The 23533-nt window shown below is 42.8% G+C and overlaps 2 protein-coding genes across 2 annotated transcripts in view; one reads left to right on the top strand and one right to left on the bottom strand.

The window, feature by feature from the left end:
• Positions 1–192: 192 nt before the first annotated feature.
• The window catches only part of mrpl11 (mitochondrial ribosomal protein L11), a 37254-nt gene continuing 13913 nt past the window's right edge, over positions 193–23533 (bottom strand). Inside the window, exons 3-6 of the mRNA XM_010746586.3 lie at positions 7454–7549; positions 3275–3368; positions 2759–2918; positions 193–416 (exon numbers count right to left, since the gene is read on the bottom strand). Coding sequence (XP_010744888.1) covers positions 308–416; positions 2759–2918; positions 3275–3368; positions 7454–7549 — 459 coding nt within the window. The 3' untranslated portion in view covers positions 193–307. The remainder of the gene's footprint in view (positions 417–2758; positions 2919–3274; positions 3369–7453; positions 7550–23533) is intronic.
• On the top strand, positions 9775–22926 carry tmem265 (transmembrane protein 265). The gene is made up of 2 exons (XM_019253530.2): positions 9775–14306; positions 17226–22926. The coding sequence occupies exon 2, from the start codon at positions 17228–17230 to the stop codon at positions 18290–18292; it is 1065 nt and encodes a 354-aa protein (XP_019109075.1). The 5' UTR covers positions 9775–14306; positions 17226–17227; the 3' UTR covers positions 18293–22926.

Here is a 23533-nt window from a genome sequence, read left to right as displayed (position 1 = left end):
ACAATGACTGCATGAGCAATTACAGTTTGATTAGCTCCGCTCAGAAGAAATAAAAATGCTCAGGGCCATAAATATTTCTCAGGACTTTGTTGCCAAAATGTAAATGCTCTTAAATCATCCTAAAACACTCAAACCAAAGTATTTACTCAAAAGAAACATCTTGATGTGAATAAAGACAAAAGAAAGAAAAAGTAACATAACAGCTGTTTATTAAGATTGTACACACACAACATTAACAGTGAATATGAGTGCAGTCGAGTCAATAAAAACAGGAATGGAGGGGGTTCATATCGGAGGTTGCAGGTCTTCATTTCTTTTTGCCCGACAAAGCATCAGCTGCAGCTGCTGCTGCTGCATCAGCTTTTAACTTCTCCTCTCTCTGCTCCAAGAAGATTTTGTACTCATCAGCTGACAGACTGAAGAGGAGGACGGAGAAAGAGAGAGGACAGACAGAGAGGATATTCAGTTACTCCAAACTTTGACTTACAGGGAAATCAAATTTAACCGTCCCGTGCATTCCTACACAAGTTTGTGGTTTGGTGATTTAAAATGTAATAAAACCGTAAAAATGTGGATGACAAACAACATGTCAAGATGTTTCCGGTGGAGATTGAGATCTTTAATAGCAGAATTTTCTACTTGTTGCCAGAAAAATCCTTCTGCTATCTGCAACATTAACTTTGCTTATGGCATCAGTCCTCCAGAACCAAAGAGCGATGTCTTCTTTCTGGACTTGCCATAGTGCAGCAGTGTTTAACAACCATCCGGGGAGAAATTCATTGCAAAAGAGGCAGAGATACCAATTTCTCCACTGACAGTACTCTCAATAAATCATAATGCTCAGCAGCCGCAAGACATGTTAAGTTTTCAGTAAAGGGATTGTGGGGAAAGTACAATATCATTAACTGACGTGGAAATAGATGCGGCAGGTGAAAGCCGTGTGACTGTGGAAGAATACTAAGTAAAACAAAATAAATGTTATGCTGTGCACGTGATAAATGATAAATATCTGAAAGTATGAGATTAAGACAAGTGAGTGTTAAGATGCAAAGCCCCATACAGGCAAGTGAGTGGAGGGGATGTCTAAAGTATTCATATGGAAAGCTAGATGTACAATCTTTGTGAAGCTTAAAGGATTCAAGCTTTGTGCCTGTAATCCATCCTACACCCTGACCGTACACAGTATATACAACATACCGTGTCTTACTGTATTGTTTTTGGAGTTTGTATACAGAAAAGTCAAAATACTGAACTGTTTTATACAAACAGGACGTTATTTAACATTATTAGACTTATTAGCATTATGTTTCTGCTAAAAAGTGTTCATGAATACATAGATGTTCATAGTTCATAATATTTAGTTTTATTTTTCTGCAGCTTTGTGCAGCTCCGTTGTCTCTGTTCATTTCACTGTGGTAGGTCAAACAGCACATTAAAAGCATCAAGGCTGAATGAATCAGGACTTTGTGCTATTTTTATTTTTTAAGTTTTTTTGTCTTCATTGGATGATTTGCAGTTTAGTTACAAACAAAGGAGACAGGTGGGGGTGACATGCGATGAAGGTCGCCGCCTGGAATGAAGCCAGGACTATTGTTATGACACAGGAGGCATCTTAAACCACGTGAGGCAGCAGGATGTCAAGAGAGAGCTGTTGATTCAGTTTCTGAGGCTGTAATTCATGGTAACAGTCTGGAGTCTTTATTATTCATGTTATTTTGTGGGAGAGTTGGGCTGCAAAATAGTAAGTGCACTCTAGAACACGGTATGAATTTGTTACTTCTGCACCACAAACTAAATACCTCAACCACAGACAGACAGACGTGAATATTTAGAACGTCTTATTAGGCTGAGTGGCAATCGTAGACAAATCATGATTTATCATTCAGCAAAAACAAAAACTAAACTAGTACCGCACACAAAATAAATCATAGATACATACTGAATAATGCCTGATCATATAAAATACGTTGTTAGTGCAGGAGAAGTTGATGCTGTGTAATGATGTGAAGTTTTACAGCTCTGATTCTAAAAATCGTTAGGATGCTGTTTAAATTGTAAATAAATACAGAATCCATCAAACTCAGAGTTATATTTACAAAAAACAAAGTGTTTCAGTTTGAAAAGTACATATCTTATATTATCATATATTATATTATCTTTGTTCTGTGTACACGAATATAGATCCAAAAAGGGTTTGTAAATCACTACTTTCTGATGTATTTATAGTTTACAGTGTCTGAAGTTTTTTTAGTATCGTAAAGGACTGCATTGGAATTGAAAAGATTAATGCATAACTGTATGCAAGCGTGCGTGCACGTACGTACCTATATACCAACACATGGTCCCACTCCTACTTCATACTAACCACCTTTTTTTCAGACTGCTTCTGCTCTCATATAGCTACATTTCTTTTAACCTAATTGCTAACTGTAACCTAAATATGCACCGTGAAGCTCTGTGCACTATGCAGCTGTATTACAAAGGGGGAAAATTTACATAAAGGTAACAAATATAGATATTAAATAGGACTCTGTACTGAAAAAATACTCAATATTAAAGGACTAGCGGTTCTTGCGGGTCTCATGGGTCCACTTGTTTCCTCCTAAGGAGGAAGGGTCCTGTTGAATTGTAAGTGGTCTCGAGGTCTGTGTGTCATGTTGCTACTCGAGCGGATCTGAAGCTATATTAAGATCCCTTTAATCAGATCAGATATCTGAGATCAATACAGTGAAGTTATGAGTGCAGAATCAGGACTTACTCGTTGACAATCTTGATGCCCAGCGAGCGGGCTGAGCCAATGATGGTTTTGACGACGTTCTCAAGGGAAGTGTTTCTGATTTTGAAGCAGTCATCCTGGATTTTCACCTGGGCAATCTCATATACTGCCCTCACCGACACCATCCCTGCTACCTCGTGGCCTTCACACACACAAAAGAGATTGAGAGAGAAAACAAAGGAGGAGGAAAAATTCAATAAACGTACAAAGTGAGGCTATGTGTGAGAGTTGGAGAAGCGCAGAGGTGGTATTAGGAGTCAACAGCTGAAACGAGGCTGGAGATAGCTTGGAGCATAAAAGGTGGATATCCATAATTCTCTTTTCTTAACACACCACCTTTGCCACCGCCTTCCTCTGCTGCACTTCCTCCACATGTCATGAATTTAACATCAATCACAGCAATGCTCAAAATCGAGTCCAGGTAGAGACGTGTGTCTGTTACAGGAGGGACTCAGCGGGTGAAAACTGGAGTGATCAATTGATCAGTACACAGCTCACCTGTCTTTCCGGCCCCTTTTGCGATGCCCGCAGCTTGCTTGAGGAAGTAAGACACAGTGGGCTGGCCGATCTTCAGGTCATAGGTTCTGTCAGGCTGAGGAGACAGACACATTCAAAGTAAAACCTGTGGTCAAAGGTGAGCATACAAACTACATCTGTCACGATAACAGATTAGTAGCCAAAAGAGTTCACAATATACTGTATATGGACTTTACTTATATAGTCTGACAACTCGAGGCACTTTTACACCACACATCACATTCACACACTGATGGCATTGGCAGCCATGCAAGGTGCCAACTGCTCATAAGTCTGAGAGCTAATGTCATTCACACACCGATGGCGCAGCCTTCGGGAGCATTTTGTGTTCAGTATCTTGCCCAAGGACACTTCAGCAAGCAGACTAGAGGAGCCGGGGATCAAACCACCAACCGACTTCAAGTTTCATTAGTGAACTACGGCTATATCAGATTTTTTACAACATGACTAAGGGTGGCTCAGAGAGAACACTAATAATTTTATTGCAATACCTAGAAAGATAGATATTAGCAGTATTATGTTGCTATGAGTCACATTCAGCTTCAGCTTTTATTATATAATCGAGGTATGCTGCAGCACTGCTAATGTGAACATCTTCCTGGAATAATAATCTTAACCAGAAACAGACTGTAGTGCAGCACCACCACCCTAAAGAAGAAATGCATGTTAGACACCAAAAATCTATAAAGATGTATTAATCACTTTAATTGCTCAATAAGTCCCACTCTCCCACATTTTTGCTGCTACAACTGTCAAAGTTTCAGTCGTCACACAGTCTGTTTGCAGTTTGCAATGGTAATGTTGAAAGGTTTACCTTTGAAATTCATAGTTATCTTTTGAACAGTGGGTCCTGACTTCAGACAGTGGAAGACATTAGCATGCTCAAAGATTTCTACCTGCCGAGCTCAAGTGACTGTGACAACCAGTTCAGCTGCTGCAGCTGGTTAATAAAGCTAAAGTTACCTAACTCTGGGAGTTTAAGACTCCTTTTAAAAGAGACCCAGAGAAGTGTTTTCAAAGATGGACTTGATGGCTCCACGATAACAGGCTCAAAGGCTGAAGGTCAAGTGAAAGGTCATCATCCACCCCAGTCAATGATCCATGTAGAGGACATGTATGTTATTCTTGTATTGCTGTGTAAAGATAGTTTTAGTCCTTGTAAAAATGTACTCTGTGAGGTAAAGTTGGCTATGGTTGCTAAACTTGCTGAAATTTTACCAATTACCAAGCTGCTAATGTTAGCTTCCACACAGTCTAAAAATATAATACAGTCAGCCATGAACAAAACTGTGTTCTTAAGTATCCTGTAACCTCCAAATAATGTCACGAAAAGCTCCTGGACGTAATGCTGGCTCAGGTTATTACTTTGGGTAGTAAGCTAGTTAGGCAGGCATGCTACGATGGCAGTTTACATTAGAGCAGATGCACAATGTTTAATGTTTCCCGACACTTTTGCTCTCATGCTCAAACTCTTTAAAGTCTAACTCTCACCACACCTCTTCACCATGCAGAGAAAGCATGACAGGCGGGCTGCCTGCTGTTCTAGCTTTCAACATGATGGTTTAAAGGCTGTCTAGAAACTGTCACCACACTGCCAGGAATATAAAAATACTATTTATCTGTTTGGATCTCTAATGAATGGATTCATTTATCTTTTACACAGAAAATGCAAAACGTATTAGGATCAGCTTCAGAATCCACCATGTGTAACTTAATGTGTGTAATTGTTGGATGTTAACTTCTCCTGACGTGATCAAAGCCCATTACTCCCAGAAATAAAACTAAATGTGGTAAAATCTGTGGTGACTGCCCTCATCAAAAATACTGTATGTCAGTTTATGACTCTTGATAACCACTGAAATCAAATCTTTCTAACAAAACTTATGCACTGCACTGACTGAACTTTAATCAGCACAACAAGCTGTAAACATGACACTGACATAAAGTTGATGGTGCTCGTGTTAGCAAACAGTCGACTTTTTACAAATCCAGCAGTAAAATCAAAACAATGAGCTGCAAGAGGCTAAAAAGCTCTGCAGAGCTTTATCTGCAGATGATTGTGAAAGGTGATTTGTGCAGTTTAAAGAAGACAAAATCACTGAACAGTGAAGTAACCAACGTTGTTTGCATAAAAGGGTTTCTATTATTTTGTCCACCCTCTGCATCTTTAAATGTGTTGCTCCACATCTGCTCTCCAGCCTTTTCCATCGTCCCCTCAGGACCAAAATAAAAATTCATTCCCTCAGCTTATTTTGACCCTTTTCTTTAATTCAGATTTATTCTCTGACCTAAAACCTTCATTTATTAAAATCAACCCTATCAATAAATCATCTGAAGAAAGTTTACTTTACATTTTCTGTCACATAGATAAAAAAAACTAAAACAAACAAACAAACATGAGGCAATAAAGTGTAGGCTGAGCTGAGAAGATACCACAGAGCAGGTGATTTGTCATCTGAGTCATGCCATCTAACCATAGTGACCTTTCGACAGAGCGAACAGAATTCTTCTTTTATCTATGGAAAAGCTATCGGCTGCAAAGGTCCAATGAGTCGCTGTTGTTTCCTCCTCCTCCTCCATTTTTATAAGATGAAACAAGAGCATTTACTGCATCCAGTTTTATGACAGGCAAAATGAAAAAGAGAAAAATACAAAAACAAAAGAGAGAAGTGGAGTAATGAAGCAGAAGCAGATAAAACCTGCGAATGTTGAAAGGAATAGTGCAAGGAGGAGATGTTATTAGCTTAGCACAAAGACTGGAAACGGAGGGAAACAGCTAGCCAGCTTAGTCCAAATGTTAACCAAATCTGCCTGGAGCTCTAAAACTAATTGGTTGTTCCCTTCAAGCGTACACAAATTACACATTTTTGTCTTCTAACCTGTGTGACAACAAGACACGAGCACTGAGACGCTGACCTCCTGCAGTGACCTTCTGTAAAACCACAACTCATCTTAATGGATGACAGTGTCAGCATGTATGTCGGCGGGTTTGTTGGTCCATAAGGAAATATCTCAATTATTATTGGGCGAACATGTTCAAGTTCCCTTCAGGAAGAACTGTAATAATTTTAATCATCCTCTGACTTTTCATTTAGTGCCTTCTCCAGGTCAAAATTCGAGTTTATGATCAAAAGATCTACAAAACCAATGGCACTCTCAACGCCCTCAGTTATACTTTATATTTAATGCTATTTGCTGACGTTAGCATTTAGCCGACTGCAGAAGTACAGAGCTGCGAGCATAGCTTGTAGTTCCTGTATGGATTAAATAAATGAGGTACATACTGTTAATTAATGCTGGTAGCCGGATTATTTTAAACTTTAGACAGAAACAGGGTAGCTATTTCCCCCTCTTTCCAGACTTTATGCTAAGATAATTGCCTCCCGGCTCAGACATGAGAATGGTACGGACTACAGATCTTTTCATCCAACTCTGTACAAGACAGTGAATGTGTAGATTTCAAACTGTTCCTCTTAATTAAGATGAAAAGCACTGTGAAATGTGCTCCAAACTACTGAGAGGCCTGAGGAGAACATCGGGCTGAGAAACATTCATGACATGTTGCATTAAACATTACAGAGTTACACACTCCACACAGCACACACAGTACCACGTAAACGCAACATGCACAACACTAAACACCAGCAGATGGCAATGACGGTCAGTAGCGAGGCCCAGAGCTGTTGCTCTGATATTGCATGTCAAGATGAATTCATGCTTTTTAAAGGATTAGGCTTCCCCGTCTTACATCACAAACCTCATTGCAACGCACAATTATTCAGCAGAAAGGATGCGACTCCTGATTCGAAACAACACCCGGAAGAGGTCAGAGAAGCTTTGCGAGGAGTCAAACAAAATGCGGTTGTGTAAAGTAAACGCTGATCCTCATAACGATCCTTTTCTGAACAATTCACGTTTCTTGCATGCACTTAATGCTTCTTGACTCCAAGATCCTCTGGGTATTGCTTCATTAATGAATGCAAATGGGAAAGGCTTACTTCGGTGGTAGAGTATGAATAATGGAAGTGCACTGGTAATGTTATTCAGCTAGTTAAATTAACCACAATCAGAGGGAGGAGTTGTAAGTGTAAAGAGGGAGGAATGAGTCAGAGAGACCCACAATGAGCATCACAGACGAACCTTCACGTGGATCTTGATTGGAAGAGGAATGCCCTCCTTCAGCTCCTTGGTCTTCTCATTGAAGTCCTTGCAGAACTGTCCGATGGGGATTCCTCTCTGTTTGGGAAAAGAGGGAAATAAACATGGAAAAATGTTGAAGGGTTGTTTTAAAATGTATGAGATGTCTGAGCTCACAAACATTCAAACGTCACTCCTGTCACACTGCTGTGCGGCAAGGATACAGATGTGTGCAGCGTTGTCAGTCAGTCAATCACAAAACCTCAGAGAGGTCGGACTAAATTTTCACACATGAATGGTCGAGAGAACAGGCGTGTCACGGTAGATATGTAACGAGTATAAGTGTTCATGTACAAAAACATTCCAGGCATTTTTCCACTTCATAGCTATTCTTGTTATATTCACAGTGTGATGCATCTGTGTGTGTGTAGCACTCCATTGTTTCCAGACAAGAGTGTTTGTTTATTTGTGTGTGTGTGTGTCTGTCACTCGAGCTATGACTGAATGCATGTTGGTGCCCAGAGCCAGAGAAACCTGGTGATAAATGAGCCTCCCATTTTCCAGCTCCTGCAAGGCCAACCAGAGCGAAAGCAAAATGGATGGGTGACATTAAGTCAACACCCGGCCAATGCTGCTCCTTTGCACCATTCCTCTTTGGAGCTGAATTCGGTGGCAAAGACTAATAAAGAATCTAATTATTACTGCTGAAATTTATACTGACCTTCACCCGCCATCCTTCCCAAAGGCAACACCACTGATTGAAATGTTCATTTCAGAAATGAGAGGAAGGAAAATAAAAAGGGTTTTTATACAGTTTAATGGACTTGCGAGTTTCTATTGCTCCACGACTGAGCGCAGCACAGTTTTCATATTCTAATAATGTATCAGATGAAAAGTCAGTCATCCTGAGACATTCGCCGATGACAGGACGAGAAAGACATATATTTGAACTTAACGGAGCAAAAAGCTCTTTGAACATCATCTCCACTAAAGGTTTTCGGAAGCACCTGATGAATGTTGATCAGTCGCTCCATCTACACAAAACCAACCACTTCATTAAAGTCCAGAACACTACTCATTACTCGCTGGCATTCCTATGCATCTGCCAACATTAACAACAAACTGATTGAAATTTCAACGCGTTACATGAGTCGAGGCAGGTTATTGTTTCAGAGCTGATGGGTGCTATTTGAATTACAATATCCAATTAATGAAATGAAACACAGCTACGTCCCCAGAGCCCTCACTAGGCTCTACGTTCTCTTCGCTCCCCACCTATGCTTATTAATAGTAATCCCATGTCAACTTCACTACCTTCTATCCATGCCCTTCCCTCCCTCCACATCCCATAAAAAAACATAGGAAGAGTAAACAAGCAGGGAGGGAACAATGAAGGAAAGTCTAATTAAATATGGATTAGTATAAAGGCTGTGATGTTGGGTAGGAGTCAAAGTAAACCCTTGGGCTCTGCCTCACACATTCAGCTCTGGTTCCTTTCCTTCTGTTCAGCGCATGTCGGATAATGATCTCTCCTACCGACTCAGATGGCCCTTTCATGCCACACAATGCTATGAAAGGGCCTCCCCGACCAGCCAGAGATAATGCCTGATGCCTCTGAAATGTGCTTAAGCACGGACGGCGAGACATTATGCAGATAGAAGAGCAACTGTTCTAAAGATAGACGGAAGCAAAGACTTCCCATGGCCTCCCTGACCGGACGACACTGTAAGAAAAGATACACCACATCTACTCAATAAAAATGAGGCGACAGATTACAAGTGATTTACATCATCACAGAATCATTTCTTACAGTGCAGTCCGTCCTGAAAAAGGGCTTTAACAAATATTTAAAAAAAGGGCCAAAGAGCGGCAAATAAAGAAAAAAAAGATGGCCCGAGGATGAGAGAGACATGACCCACTTGGGGATAGCACACAATATGGCTTGAATTCTGCACACAATTAGGTATGCACCAGAGACAGGTAATCATATTTTAATTAAGATGTTCTATAAGAGTCCAAGCATCTGAAAATGACAGTGTGAGGAAGTTTTATTTTAGCTCCAGGCTATTTAATAGTGTAACTGCGGTAATTACTGCAAATTGAACCATGTTGGTAATCGCAATCACAGTCTTTAAATCTAGCAGAGGGCTTGTGTGCTATGAAAGCAAGTTTCAAGGTTGGCTCCTCCAACTTCACATGACATTTATCGGAGAGAGGGGGAGAGAACTGGAACAGTAACATCCTTGCCCTGGCCAAATCGCTAACCCCGCTCACTGCATCTGAGCATCTAATCATCCTCGAGTCCGAGCTGCTGGATAAATCCTCTCTCTCTCTCTCTCTGTCTCTCTCTCTCTCTTCCACCATGACTGATTAGAGCTGGGTGCTCTCCAGTATAAAATGGCTGCAGCCCATCACCCCAGGCGGGGCCTTCCATGCCGGGCTCTGGACGAGGACATTTAGCCGCACATCTTCAAAGACTTCTGAGATCTTGGGCACCAGGATTAAACGCTAATCTACGAAGATATTTCTCGTCGCCAAATCCAGAAGCGACAGTCATGAGTAATTGCTATGTGATCCATTCACGATCAGTGCAGCAAAGTCTTATTACCCATAATTATGGGAGCAATTAGGCATTTGCAATTAAAATCTAAAAGTGTCCATTTGAATTGACCCTTCCACCATATTCTCTGCAGTTTTCTTTTTTGACACTCCCTCCGTGTTAATGTGATTGGCCTTTCAGCTTCACTAACTCTTTTTAACAAGATGTAGCACTGGTGTGGCAGGATGGTGTGTGTGTGTGTGTGGACACATGGGAGGAGAGACAGGAATGGGGAAAGAGAAAGACAGCTGAGGTATATTAAAGTTGTCAGAATGTGGCCAGTGATTGTGGTCAATATTTGAACATTAAGATGATGTTTGTTTGACCGAGGTGAAGGACGGGAGTGAAGTAAACCGAAGGCCGCAGGAGGTCCTGATGAATATGGGTGAGTGTGTGTGTGTGCTTGTATGTTTATGTATGAATGCTTCAGCCTCATTTTAATCTGACAAGACTATCAGTTCAAGACTGGGTATGTGTGCATATTAAGCTGCCAGGGACTGCTGACGGTGAGGAACTGTTCACTGTATGTGGTCGCAGGTGCCTCTGCATCCAAGGGAACCGGGAGAGGAAGAAAGAGGAGGAGGAGGGAGAGAGGAAGAGATGGAGGTAGATGAGATGGAGAGGGAGAGTAGGTCAAGAGATGTATTGTGCTTATGGAAGCGTGGCAAACATGGAGATAAAGGACAAAGACGCATGATAAGGCCTTGGGGCAGGAGGAGGGATTAATTGCCCTTGGCACACAAGGCCACTCGATGAATTGCCCCGGGCAGTCGACACAGAGGAGGTCTACGATACGGTGCCGAAGGTGTTACAGTGGAGAGAGGCTGGTGGGAGGTGAGGTTAATTAAACCCTTCAGTGTGAAACACTCTCATTCATTACCTTCATTACCTTGTTCATTTAATCTGCTCTGCTGTTGGCATTTTATCACATTCAGCCTCACTGTAGCGTCATACAGGTGATTAGGCTTCATGTTGTGGACCCCCAGCTGCAGATGGGGTAACTGAGAGTGAGAGCAGCAGGTCAGAACAGCCACAGCCACTCACAGCAAACAGCAAAAAAATAAATTGAGTTCACGCCGGACATGCATTTTACTTGATTTTCCACCCTGGAATCAGTGGATTAGTCTTAAAAGTGGAAAATGAAAACGATTTTCACTCCCCGTCTCCAGTGAACTGTGCCGAGGCCAATATACAGTAAAAGAGTCGAGGAGAACTGCTCAAAACGGGCATGAGTGCAGAACTGACGGAGCGAACTAAATTCAGGGACTCGTCTTTATAACGACCAAAACAAGCCAAAACTTCTCAGCGGTGGTTTTGTTGTCATGATGTTTGCTTAAAATAAACACACAGCCTTCACATCTGGTACCTGGCACCAGAAGACAAATTTGCACTTTGAGGGCATGGCGAAAGCAAGCGAGCGGGCGAAAGGTGGAACAAAATGGATTGCATCATGACAAAACATCCCATTTTCAACTCCATTAGGTCTCCCTCACAGTCTTGACAGTGTTGTGCTTTTTGCCACTTCACATGATTAATCACGTGTGGAGGCTGCAGCAGAAACACAGGCGCCCGAACTGCAGGCAGCTGAGGCTCCACGCTGGAGATGACTGAACAATCACAAGATACGCTGACAAGTGGAGGAGAGACACACAAAGAAAGAAAGAGAGTCAGGCACTGGAATAAAGTCTTCGACAACAAATGGTAGCAATGTTCTAACAGAGTTTGTGTTTGCGTTTATCCAGACACATAACAGTGAATTTTGTAGACTAAAAGGAGTTTTTTTTTGTGTTTTTTTTAAAAAGGTGGAATTTTGCACAACAAGATCTGTTTACAGCTCATGCATATGTGGTGAGAGAAGTCATGAGAAGCCTTTTGTGGTTTCAAACGGAGCTGCACAATATTTGAAATTGCCTCAAGAGATGTCACTTGAGTCTACAAGACGACGTGTTTGAAAATGGAAAAAGAATCTGGAGGTGTGGAGCTACAACAAAAGCCCACTGCTCCTCATCTTCACTCAAGGCTATAGCTCGAGGCTACATTAACACCTGCTAGCATTATACACCCAAATCTCAGACCATATTGTCTGTGGTTGAGTTGCATTGTGGATGATGTAGGTGAAATGTTTTGGCAAGGAGGTATTCTCTGGTTCTGCTGCATTGATTTTGAGCCTCTTTTTTTTTGGTCTCTATCCATCACAAGTGTGATAATGTTAGAGGACTGCAAAGCGAAAAGTACTCTTAATTCAAGCCTCACACTCTTGAGATGACACCCAGGGTAAGAGCCAAGAACAAGGAGGTGAGGGATTGAATCCTCCTCGTTTGCCATGTTTGTGGAGGTCAGCCTCAGGTCTGATTTGGAGCACTGCTCAGTGTTGACGTTTTTAGCATTCACGGACAGTCTGTAACCCCATGTGTCCTTCCAAACTTCCCCAATCATGTCTAAAGCGAAAGTGATGACTGCACACTACTGTGGACAGCCTGTCCGCCTGGCTGCCCCTCGCCCTCCTCTGGTATTCTCACTGTTCTCCGTTGTCCTTTTTCCTGCCTCTCTCCTTACTCTCTCTCCTCTCTGAAAGTGAGCCAGTGTACAGAATGACCTTCAACCACACCCAGAGGGAACAAAAAGGAGGATAGTAGCAGGATGGAGGGAAGAACAGGATAAACATTGGTGACAAAGAGACAGTGGAAAGAAGAAGAGAAGTGAGGAACAAATACTACCCCATGCAAGTGGGGAAAATGGAAAATCTCTTCTCTTGGAAGCCAGCGGAGCGCAAAGCTGAATCTGACAAGAAAGATGACTCTCCATCCCCTTTCTCACCAGTCTGATTAAACCTCTCACTCTAAAATGAACCCGCCACACTCACAGAGTCGCAGAAAGAGTGGGAGTGGACTTTAACCTTTGTGGAAGGTGCAGACCTTGAAGAAGAAGGTGACAAAAAAAAAAAATCTCGTCTGCGTTTGACAAAGGCAACAAAATTAAATTCTTGAACAAGGAAAGCAGCTAGGCTTCTTTTAAAACTGTCTCCAAAAAGATTAATTTTTCTTCTAGATCTGCCAAGGAAAAATCCCAATCCTTCTGTTGAAGTGTGCAGTAAGCTGCTGTAATGAGTTAATCTACAACAGAGGAATGATTTCCTTGTGTGACTAAGACAGTAAGCAGACAGAAGGAGGACTAATTAAAGTTGTAACATCTGCCTTCTGAGCTCTAAATGTGTCTACAGGCTACGAGCATCTTTCGCTCTACTTCTTCCGCTCTCATTTCAAGCCAGAAAGGGTAAATAAGGTACCAGCCCGCTTCCAAACAATGCAACTAATCTTCTGCAAGTGGCATCATCACGATTACCATAACCAATGAGTTTACTGTAACTGGGGTGCTTGCAAGTATTCATAGCATCCTCCAGCTCAACTTCCACAGCTGATGGTGGAGGAGAGGAGGAGAAACTGAGGAGGGGTGGGAGGTCTGGACTTGAGCACGTAACATGCTTACAAATTAACACCACGACCAAAAACTCGGACAGCGTGAGTGAGTTTCTCCCTCCGTCCGTCCTCCTCTCCCGTGTTGCACCGCTCTGCCTGCTCTCTCTCATGAGCCATCTTCTCGGTCGGATCGGTCTGCGGGCTCCACTTTAACGATCCCGCGTCGCTTCGTATGCAGCCGCTCCACTTCTGACCGACTTCCCCCGGCTGCTCCGCACAGCCGGAGCCCGACCGAGCACCCAGCAGCAGCCCCAGCAGCATCAGCATCAGCAGCCCCCTCTTGCACGGCTCTCTACCCCCGCTGCTGTGTCAAAAGATAAACCCCGACAACAGCAGAAGCCGACACTGCGGGGAGGTGACAGATCCAGAACCAGATCCAGAACCAGATCCGAGCCTCTGCAATAAACCGCGGAGCCTTTTGGAAATATCGGCCACGCCAGATTTGTACGGAAGAAGAGGGGGGAAATCTTGATAAGTGTGGTGCTTTTTGTTTTTTTGTTGTTGTTGTTCCCACAAACTCGTCTCTGCTCGGTGTGGCTGTGGCGGTGACTTTCCCCTCTTGCAGCCTCGAGATGAGCCTTCCCCTGGAGCCTGACTGTGTACAAACACCCGGACTAAGAGAATAAGACTTTATCACGGAGCCCGGCTCATCAACGCCAATAAAAGAGACTCTACTGGTCCCCGACAGCGCTTCTATTTTGGGGGGAGAGAGAAAAAAACACACTACTTGGTGTAAATCAAGCCAGGAGGATCGAGCCCAAGTGCAAGACGAATGGTTTGGGTAACTAAAGCTTCACTTTACTACCAGCCATGCACGGATAAATCCACAATACCTGCTATTAATAGGGCAGTTATGAAACAGGTGTTGCAGAGAAGCGTTTTAATAGAGATTGTTAAATTGCCAGAGGATGTAAAACGTCGTATAAACAGCGTTGCATGCTGGGGCTGCAAATGATAACCACAATTTTCTCAAGAAATGTGATAACTAAGTAAAAAACAAAACAAAAAAACAAGCCCCTCAGGCAACACTTTGCTGGCTGCTACCTGACAAATCAACAGATGTTTCAGTCATGTGGATGTAAAGTCTGGGGAGGGGAGATGTTCAGCAGGGCATTATCAGAGATTGCACACTGCCTGGCTCCCTATTAATTAATTACTTTGCACATGATGGCATAGATGTTGTCCTGATGCCCTTGGTGCTCAAGTGGCACCTGTGATAACTTACGAGGGATTCTTGCGTTTGATGTAATTTGGAGCTCTATGAGGCGTGTTTATGGAGATAAGCCGTGGGTGTAGACAAATTAATCTTTGCTCTACATGGATTTCTGTCCACCTGGAAATCACCCAACATTAATAGAAAACAAGCGCAAGTGGCAAACGCCACCCCTTTGCTTTATCACTGTCAGTGTGAGTGTGTGTCGCAAAGAATTGGAGAGCTTTTTTTGGATGATTACTTAAGACACCGGTGCAGATGGAGGCAGAGCCATGTGCACTGGTGTCACATGAGATAAGCTAAAATATAATAAGTGGAGGACAAATTGGGCTGCAAATGGATTTTTAGAGAAAAAGGGAAGAAGAAAAAAAACAGCAACAAATGAACTAATCTTTCACCTATATGCCATTACTCATGCTTACAGTGAAATAGGTTACCTCACCTTGTCAACAGTGTCACTTTGCAGACAGGGGAATGATGAATTTGGTCATTATTGATGAGCTGTGTGGACACACAGGATGTCATCTCGATCCCTCACTCAAGACAGAATAAATTACACGGCACTGACAGGGAGTCAAAACACAAACACAGGCTGACAGGGAGATTTCCAGGGTGAAACTTAAGGCGCAGGTGGAATAACTTAAGAGGGGCGACCTCGAGGAAAAAAAACAGCTGCAACAGTGGCTGTATACTTCTGCATCTCCCCTTCACCTCCCCCCGCAGAGTGGGGACAAATTTGAATTTCAATATCCTCTCCAATCTGCGGCTTGGTGAAATTCATTCAATTTTTTGGGGGGGATGGGGTGATAATCAAGTTGCAGTGTGTGGTGAGACAAAAGGCTTCATAGACAATCAGATATTACGAATGCCGGCATGATCCACGCCTGTCCTCCCACCATAGCTCCGAGCGTATTAATCAGTTGGGATCGCTCCTTTCCTCATCTCTTAGATTCATCGGCTTCAGAACAAACCCTAACGTCTGATGTTTCACTACCCCGGGTGATGAATACATTTGGATTCATCCAGACCACACTGCCACATGAAATGCACATCTTCATATAAGTGGGAGGAAGTCACTTTGTATCTGCATTTGAGTCTTTTCCTCTTCATCACTCTCACCTCTTCTCCCCCTGAGCTTATTTATGAACTATTACCATCATGCAGTAACACTTTATTAGGCATGTAGACAGCCAAAAGGCCTATTAATCTTTCACTTGCAGTCGTGTGCTCATTCTGCTTCTCCACACACGCATAGACAATCTCGAACCCCCCCCCCCCCCCCCTTTTTTTTTTTACCCAGTGGAGTTCCTCAGCCCTCTTCAATGATTCAAGCAGCACAGAGGAGATGGCAAAGCTCCTGTTAGTCTTACAGTGAGGGAAGTGATGCGTCTTCCATCGGAAAGATATCAATACACACTTTCCACTGGCAGACTTTTCTCAGAGGCCGCAATCATGCTGACAATCTCTCGCTCGATCATGCTCAACTGTTGCCATTACGATACATCTGAGCTGGTAATGATTTTATATTATAATGTCATCGATCCAGCTGAGGGGTTGACACTCAGCGTGTGGTGCTGAGAAGATAACAGACAGTCCACCGGTCTGTGCTGTGCTTTACAGCTAAGTACGATAAAGAGACGTCAGTTTGATTACACTGTAAAATCAATGATCATTTCTCATGTGATGTCAATACTGAGGTTTATACGGTCCGTGGCTGAGATATGAGCTGCAACACAGAAAAAAAATGAACAAACATATTCAGCCAAATTAGCATTGCCTGCATGCACTCAGGCAGACATTCACAGTTTGTACACAAATACACGAGTCATACGCATCTCTAAACAAATAGCGAGTTATCCATATTCATCTAAAATTAGAGGGGAATTTGCGATGATTAAAGACTGCAGCACAGTGTGAGAATAAACATGGCAGACTATAGAGGCAAATAAAAGGCTTTGACAGGGCACCTAGCTGCGCCTGAACACAATTAATTAATAATGAATAAGATGAGTGCAAAAAAAAAAAAGAACAGAAACAAACAGGACAAAGTAACAGCAGAGAACGTGAGGAAATCTGAGAATCAAAAAGAAGCAATGTTAGGACCTTTATGGTAAAAGAAGACTATTTAAATCAAAGAGCTGTAGAGTTAAAAAAAAACAAGAAAAAAAACAAAACACAGCCACAATTTAACAGGCTTCTCAGCTTGAGCAGCCAGGGTAGCTCTGGCCAAAGATGAAGGGCGATCACTGCTTACTAGGCATCCAATGTCTTCTTAAACCATAGCAACAAGCATAAACTATTTTACATTTGAATACATTTTACATTTACGTTTGAATTAATGCTGGATAAAACACAGGCATGTTTTTATCCTGAATATTTGTCAGCTGTACCAAGGACAGATGGCACCGAGTACTGCAATGTGAGCAGAGTTTGAATTGCGTCGATGTAACTATTTAGTCACTGTATATGTGTGTGTGTCTCTTTCAGGCATGGTGCCCACGCCCCAGGTGTGCGTATCAACCCTGGTCACGGTGAGCACGATGGCAGTGGTGGACCTCTACCTGCTGGAGCAGAGCATGCTGGGAGCTCGTGGCCTCCCAGGACCTAGTGTGTGGCAGTATGTGGCAGTGTTGCTAGGTGACGTGGGCTTTCTGCTCGCGCTGCGCTTCGTGTCAGCCGGCGTAGTGTCAGAGGCGCGGTCGCCACGTCGTGGTTTTGCCAACGCCCTCTGGTTCCTGTTCCTGTCTCTGCTCCAGCTCAAGCTGTTCTTCGTCTGTCATAACTACAGGCAGGAGCGCCGGCCACCTGACCCGCTTGCCAGGAAGACTCTGACGCTGCTGCTGTCCATCTGCTTACCCTCCCTGTTTCTTATCCTAACGGGTGCTGACCACATGACCCCGCAGCGCAGGAAGCAGGAGGTGCGGGGTCGGCTCTTGTGGGTGGTGGTGGACCTGCTGGATGTGCTGGACCTGCAGGCGGGGCTCTGGGAAGCCCAAGGGGGGGCTGCAGCAGGGACTGGAGGGGTTGTTGAGCAGAGGCTGCCCATCTGGGCTGAGGGCCTGGTCTTCTTTTACTGCTACGCTCTACTGTTGCTGCTGCCGTGTGTGGCCCTCACAGAGCTGGGGGCCACAAGCCTGCCAGGACAAAGGGGACCCCGTAAGGAGGCTTTGTACCCTTGGCTCAGCTTGGTCACCATCAATATCTTCACATTGGCCCTGAGGGGTACAGGCATGCTGTGGTACAGGGACTCTCGTGTGTCCACAGTGTTCCTGGGGAAGAACCTGCTGGCTCTGGCTGTGAAACTGAGCTCAGCCTGGGAGAGACACAAGCAGGAGCGCGCTGCTGCAGGAGCTGGGACTGTGGCTGGAGCAGAACCAGGAGACTCGACCCTGCCAAGCCAGAGTTCAGGGCAGGGAGAGGGCCAGGCCCAGGGGAAAGTCCCTCCCTCTCATTATCACACACTGTCTCGCTCCCAGAGCCACACTCTCTCCCACGTCAGCCTGGAGCCCACAGAGACGCCCTTAGGGCCCTCTTTCATCTCACATGAACTCTAGAGAGTCACTCTGAACATGCACGCATGCACAAAAGCAAGTACCCACACCAAAAACTTTGCCAAGCCAGTATCACATCCAAACAGATAACTTTCAGTGCATCGGTGATGGGTAAAATGCAAAACTGTGGAAATGCATTTGGCAAGCTTGGCTTTCTGCACATTTTGTTGTGCTAAGAATGATTTAAAATGCATTATTGTGATTTGTGGGAGTGTATTTTTAAATTGAACACTGTGAACACGTTTATCAGACTGTAAAGAATACCCCAGAAATGTATGCTGAAGTCTAGTAGTGGTTAATTCCCTTCTTCAATCTCAAGATGTGTTGGATTTGTTGCATTGTACTTTGAGGTTTTCTTTCCAGTTTCATTCTGGCATTTTGCTACTTCATGTACAGTCTCTGTTTGTAGGTGAGGAACAACCATCTGTGGTTTACTTTGAGTTGAGTTCATGTGGTTTGTGTGTGTGTGGGAAAATTTTTTATCAACAATCGTCTGCCATTACATGCCAAAATACAGATCTACATGACCTTCTCTGTCACTTTACAGCGAATTTTCACAGAGAAACGTGTACTACAGAGGAGTAATGATTTATTTGTCGCTTCAATACCACAGAGACATGATTCAACCACTAAAAATCACTTGACACAGTGCTCCAATATTTCAATGTAGAGTCTAACCCACTGAGTCCAAACCTTTTTGGCTTGTGGCCCTTTAAATCAAAGTCTACTCACGATCCTAAATTGAAGCTCTTAGATTTTTCTTATTCAATGGGTTTCAGAGACCTAAAGAGACAAAGTGATCCACTTTTTCACAATAAAAAAAAGGTTAGAGAAGAGCCAGGAAAACATAATATGTGTAGTGGATGTTTTCTCCTCATATCCTATCTCTTTATGTCCTGACCTTCCAGATTTATTATTGCAAACCCCTCGAGGGATCCCTGCACCAAGTGTCACAGTGAGAGATTTTCATTCAAAACCAAAAGAGGAAAACAACAGCTGATATTACTTATTAGTTGTCTGGCAAGAAATATTAATCAGTGAAATCACTGACTGTGGTGTTTGGTTGGAGTGAAAACCTGCAGACTCATGGGGCCTCGTGCTCGACCATCCTTGCCAAACTGTGTTTCTTTTTGTCCTTTACTTGAATTAAATGCAAAATTTTAACATCAGCTAGAGATGATTTTAGACATTCATACTCTAAGTTTGACATATTTTTCAGAACCACTTTTGCTGTTGATGTTAAAATCGTCCAGTAGCAGATTTAGCACAGCAAAATGTGCATAACACAAGATGCCAGCTATTTATGAAAGACCATAAATAAGATCTTTCAGAGGTAGGCCTTACAGATGGGCAATATCCTCTTAATCCTACAGAACACAAACTACAATACAGGTCTATTTTAGTACATTGTTTACAAAGACAGAATGAGTAATCCCTTTACAGTTTAAAATTTACACATTTAAAATTCATGTTTCGCTGTCTTCGTCGTCTGTGCTTGTCTCAAATGTCTCAAGAAGTCAAAAAAAAAGTAGAAAAAAACAAAAAAAACTGTCTGGCTTGCCCGTCCAGCCCAAACTCAAATCCATTTTTTCACTTCAGATGAAAGAGATAAACTTTTTAATTCCACTTGAATTATGGATGGAGCTTTTCATTCAATCATCTGTTAAACTGTGGCATCGAGGGATTATGATGGGTCAGGGCAGCAGGTGTAGAGGATGTACAGTACAGTCAAGTGCCTTGTTTCCTCATGGAGCTTACGAGCCTCAGAGGCGTCATGAGGTGGACACATTATGTGTACCATGCAGGACTTGACATATTATCATGTGTATACTGTGAAGTTATTCCACAGCTGTTGTCAGCTACACCTCCAGGACAGACCGCAAACTAATAAAGTGTTTCATACTCGCCTAGTGTTGACACTTCAATGGCTATTATGTAGGAGCATTATCGGCAGCCTGTCACCCACATATAGAGAAAAAACTGGAAGAGTCAGGCCAGATTATTCAAGACCAGGAGGCCTTAGGGACAAATAACTGCCCTAGACTCTCAAAACCTCCATTATATTGAAGTCAATCAACTCCTATTCTGCAGTCACAGAAAATTGCTGTGTTTTTATGTTTTTCTTACACTAGAAACTGGTGATGTAAATGGAAGCCCTACCGCATATTCAAGCTATAAAACGTCCGCTCTTTGCTTCACGGAGCGTCACACGGACAAAAGGCCGTCATTTATCACAATTATGCCAGCGGCCCCATCAGCTCAGATCCTCTCGCAGTAATCCTTGAGTGTGCTGTCGTGTTGTCTGCCTTTAATGCTGAAAGAGAGGGAAGTCTTGATGTGATGGCGTGTGCATGTCAAGAGTTGTGTTAAGTGCATGTGTGTGACGTCTGTCAGAAGCTCACAGTGGCCATGAATGCACCCGTTGGCCTCTCCTTTGAGCTTTAATGGTCCTGTTAATTTAAATTGAAGCAATTTGTCAAAATGCAACCACATATTCTCATTGCTTTATGCTTGATTTACAGGCTATATTCACGGGATCTATTAAGACTAATGTACACATCAGCCACAAAAGAGAAATTCAGTTAAAGTTTCAGTGGGGGATTTCTCTCTAGTTCAGAGAGACTTTTAAGGAAAAACCACAGAAGGATAACCAGAGTAGTAGACAGCATCCAACCCTACCCTTTTTCTTTCATCTCCTCCTCTCTGCGCACTCTACATTTCAAACACACGCATATTCTGGATGCACTCCCTGTTGGGCAACTTCTCATATTTCTATTATACTAAAAGCAGAGACTGCATAGCCAGCCTCTGCAAATGACTACCTCCTACAATTTGTTACACCTGTTAAGCTGTAGATACAATGCTCAGCATTTTCCACCGACTCTCATAACCTGCTCCTGAAAGAAAGGTGCATGAGCCGCTCTCCTAGTTTCTTTCGTCTTTTTGGCGCTCTCTCTCCACTCCTCTCTATTCTTCCCCTCCATTCGCCTGTGCTAATTTCACTCCAGCCTGTAATTATTCTCCTGTACCAAAGCTGTCAGTTTCCCTTTTTTGTCTCCCGTTCCTTCTTTTATTTCTCTCGTTTGTTTAAATTTGCCCCGCAGCCGACAGGCAGCCTACCTCTCTGCACTTCCCCTGTCAAGGGTGGTTAGTCAGAGATGAGAAAAAAAAAATAAAAATAAACGAGGAGGAGAAGCTGGCTAAGATTAAAGGACCGGGGCCACTGCCTGAAGCAGAGCGGCTGCCGACTGCCATTTATTTATCGTTTGCTACACACGGTGTGAGCTTGATGAAGCACGGGAGCCAAGAGAGACAAACACCCACACAACATGCCGCCCTGACAACAATGACATCCCAAACAGTCCAAAAGGAGGCACCTTTAGACAAACATATGGCTTTGTTTTGCACGGATGAGCACTTGGCTACAATCCATCTCACCTCATTACCCCAGACGCAGCGACAGCTACAGTATGCCTACAGGCTCACACCCACCTTGTCTAGTAGAAAGAGCCACGTTTAACAGACAGATGTCTAAATCATTCATCACAGCACACACTAGCAGCATCACAGCTTTGGGAGAGAACTTCAAAGTATATTCTATGAGAAAGAAATGATGCAAAAGACTCTGAGACTCTTCTCATATGCAATGCAATACTGGCCATACTAATGCTGGTCTCAGATGTCTGGGTTACATCAGGACAACAGAAGAGATAACCACTAGTGAACCTGGGTTAAGCGTCGATAAGTCGGTTAGCTGATTGACAGAAATGAATCGTTTACTATGTTGGGCTAGAACTTAATCGTGAAGGAAGACATTTGTCAAACTCAGTTTCTGGTTCCAGGTTCACAAACTCTCCTTTTCTCTGTTTTATATTGTTGTTAATTGGAGGTGTGTAGGAGATCTATGAACAAATCCTTCACAACAAATCAACAACAATCAACGATGTCACTGAATGAATCAGTGGTTTTAAGCAGTGGAGCGCCACTTCCTGGTGACTGAGCGCCGCGCTGTCAGCCCAGCTGTGATTCACAGTACGTTACTTCCTCGTTAAAGGCCTATTAACACAGCGAAAGCCACAGAAATAATCATAATTTGATAACTCTGCACTATTAACCTTTATGTACAGTGCTTTTACGAGCTCGTTTTGGACTGAGCTGAACTTAGCAACAGACTGGACGTACAACTGAGCTGAAGACAGCTGGAATCAGGCCTGAACATTGCAGCCACATGAACAGTGATGAGTTCACTTACTGTTGTGTGTACTGAAGTGGGTCTGAACAGTGATGTGACTGCTTAGCTAACGAAAAAACTACAAATCTTTGAGCTGAACAAAAAGATTTGCATCGCAAGGTGTTTTTTAACTCTTTTAAACTGAACAGAAGCAGACGTTTTTTACTTAAAGTGAGAAAATGTAACAATGCCGCAGTGTACGAGTAGTATAGTGGAGAATAAATACGAATCTGAAATGTACCACAACATGGAATGACTCAAAGTACAAGTACCTCTAAATTAGGAACAGTACTTGGCTACTTTCCACCACTGAAATGAAATATGTTTTTAATCAGACTGCAATTTGAAGATGGCACTTTGGGCTCTGGGGTATGTGAGTGGCTATTTGTTACAATTTTCTGACATTTTATAGTTTAAATGATGAATCGATCCATATAAAAAAATAATTAGTTGATATACTGCACCTACGTCTCAGCGGAGTTTATAAAAATCAAAAAACAAGAACGGTAAAACATCTTAAATGTGGAGGTTAAAAGGAAAAGAAATATGAGAAAACAGATTCAAACAGCAGAAACTATGTGCGCTGAGAAGAGTGCAAGACTATAATATAAAAGCTAGCTAGGTAGCCATGTAAAATAATTTCAATGGAGTCATGCATCAATACATGTCTGTGTCTGAAACAATATTTGGACAGGACTCAGTGAAGTGTTCACAGGTGACATTGACCACAAACAAACAAAGACAGGGCAGTAAACCGCACTGCAAACTTTAAGTTGGTAAAGAAACAGGGCAGTAAACCGCACTGCAAACTTTAAGTTGGTAAAGAAACCACTACTGGGCTCGTTTGAGATGTCACACATTTCAGATTCTTCAAAGATTATTTTTGTTTTTTTTAGGGGAAAAACAAAAATACAACATACTGATGCTGACATAAGCACTCATGTGACTGTACAAGTTTTATATGATGTGAGAAACGTGGAGGATTGTTCAAAAATTCATCATTGCTGTTCTGA

The sequence above is a fragment of the Larimichthys crocea genome, chromosome I (genome assembly GCF_000972845.2).
Source record: "Larimichthys crocea isolate SSNF chromosome I, L_crocea_2.0, whole genome shotgun sequence".
Classification (NCBI taxonomy): Eukaryota; Metazoa; Chordata; class Actinopteri; family Sciaenidae; genus Larimichthys; species Larimichthys crocea.
The sequence above is the reverse complement of the archived record's forward strand: the minus strand, read 5'-3'. Positions and strand labels throughout refer to the sequence as shown.

What these genes read in the sequence shown, in the direction of transcription:
- tmem265 (XM_019253530.2), top strand. Translation starts at nt 17,228, where the DNA reads ATGGTGCCCACGCCCCAGGTGTGCGTATCAACCCTGGTCACGGTGAGC.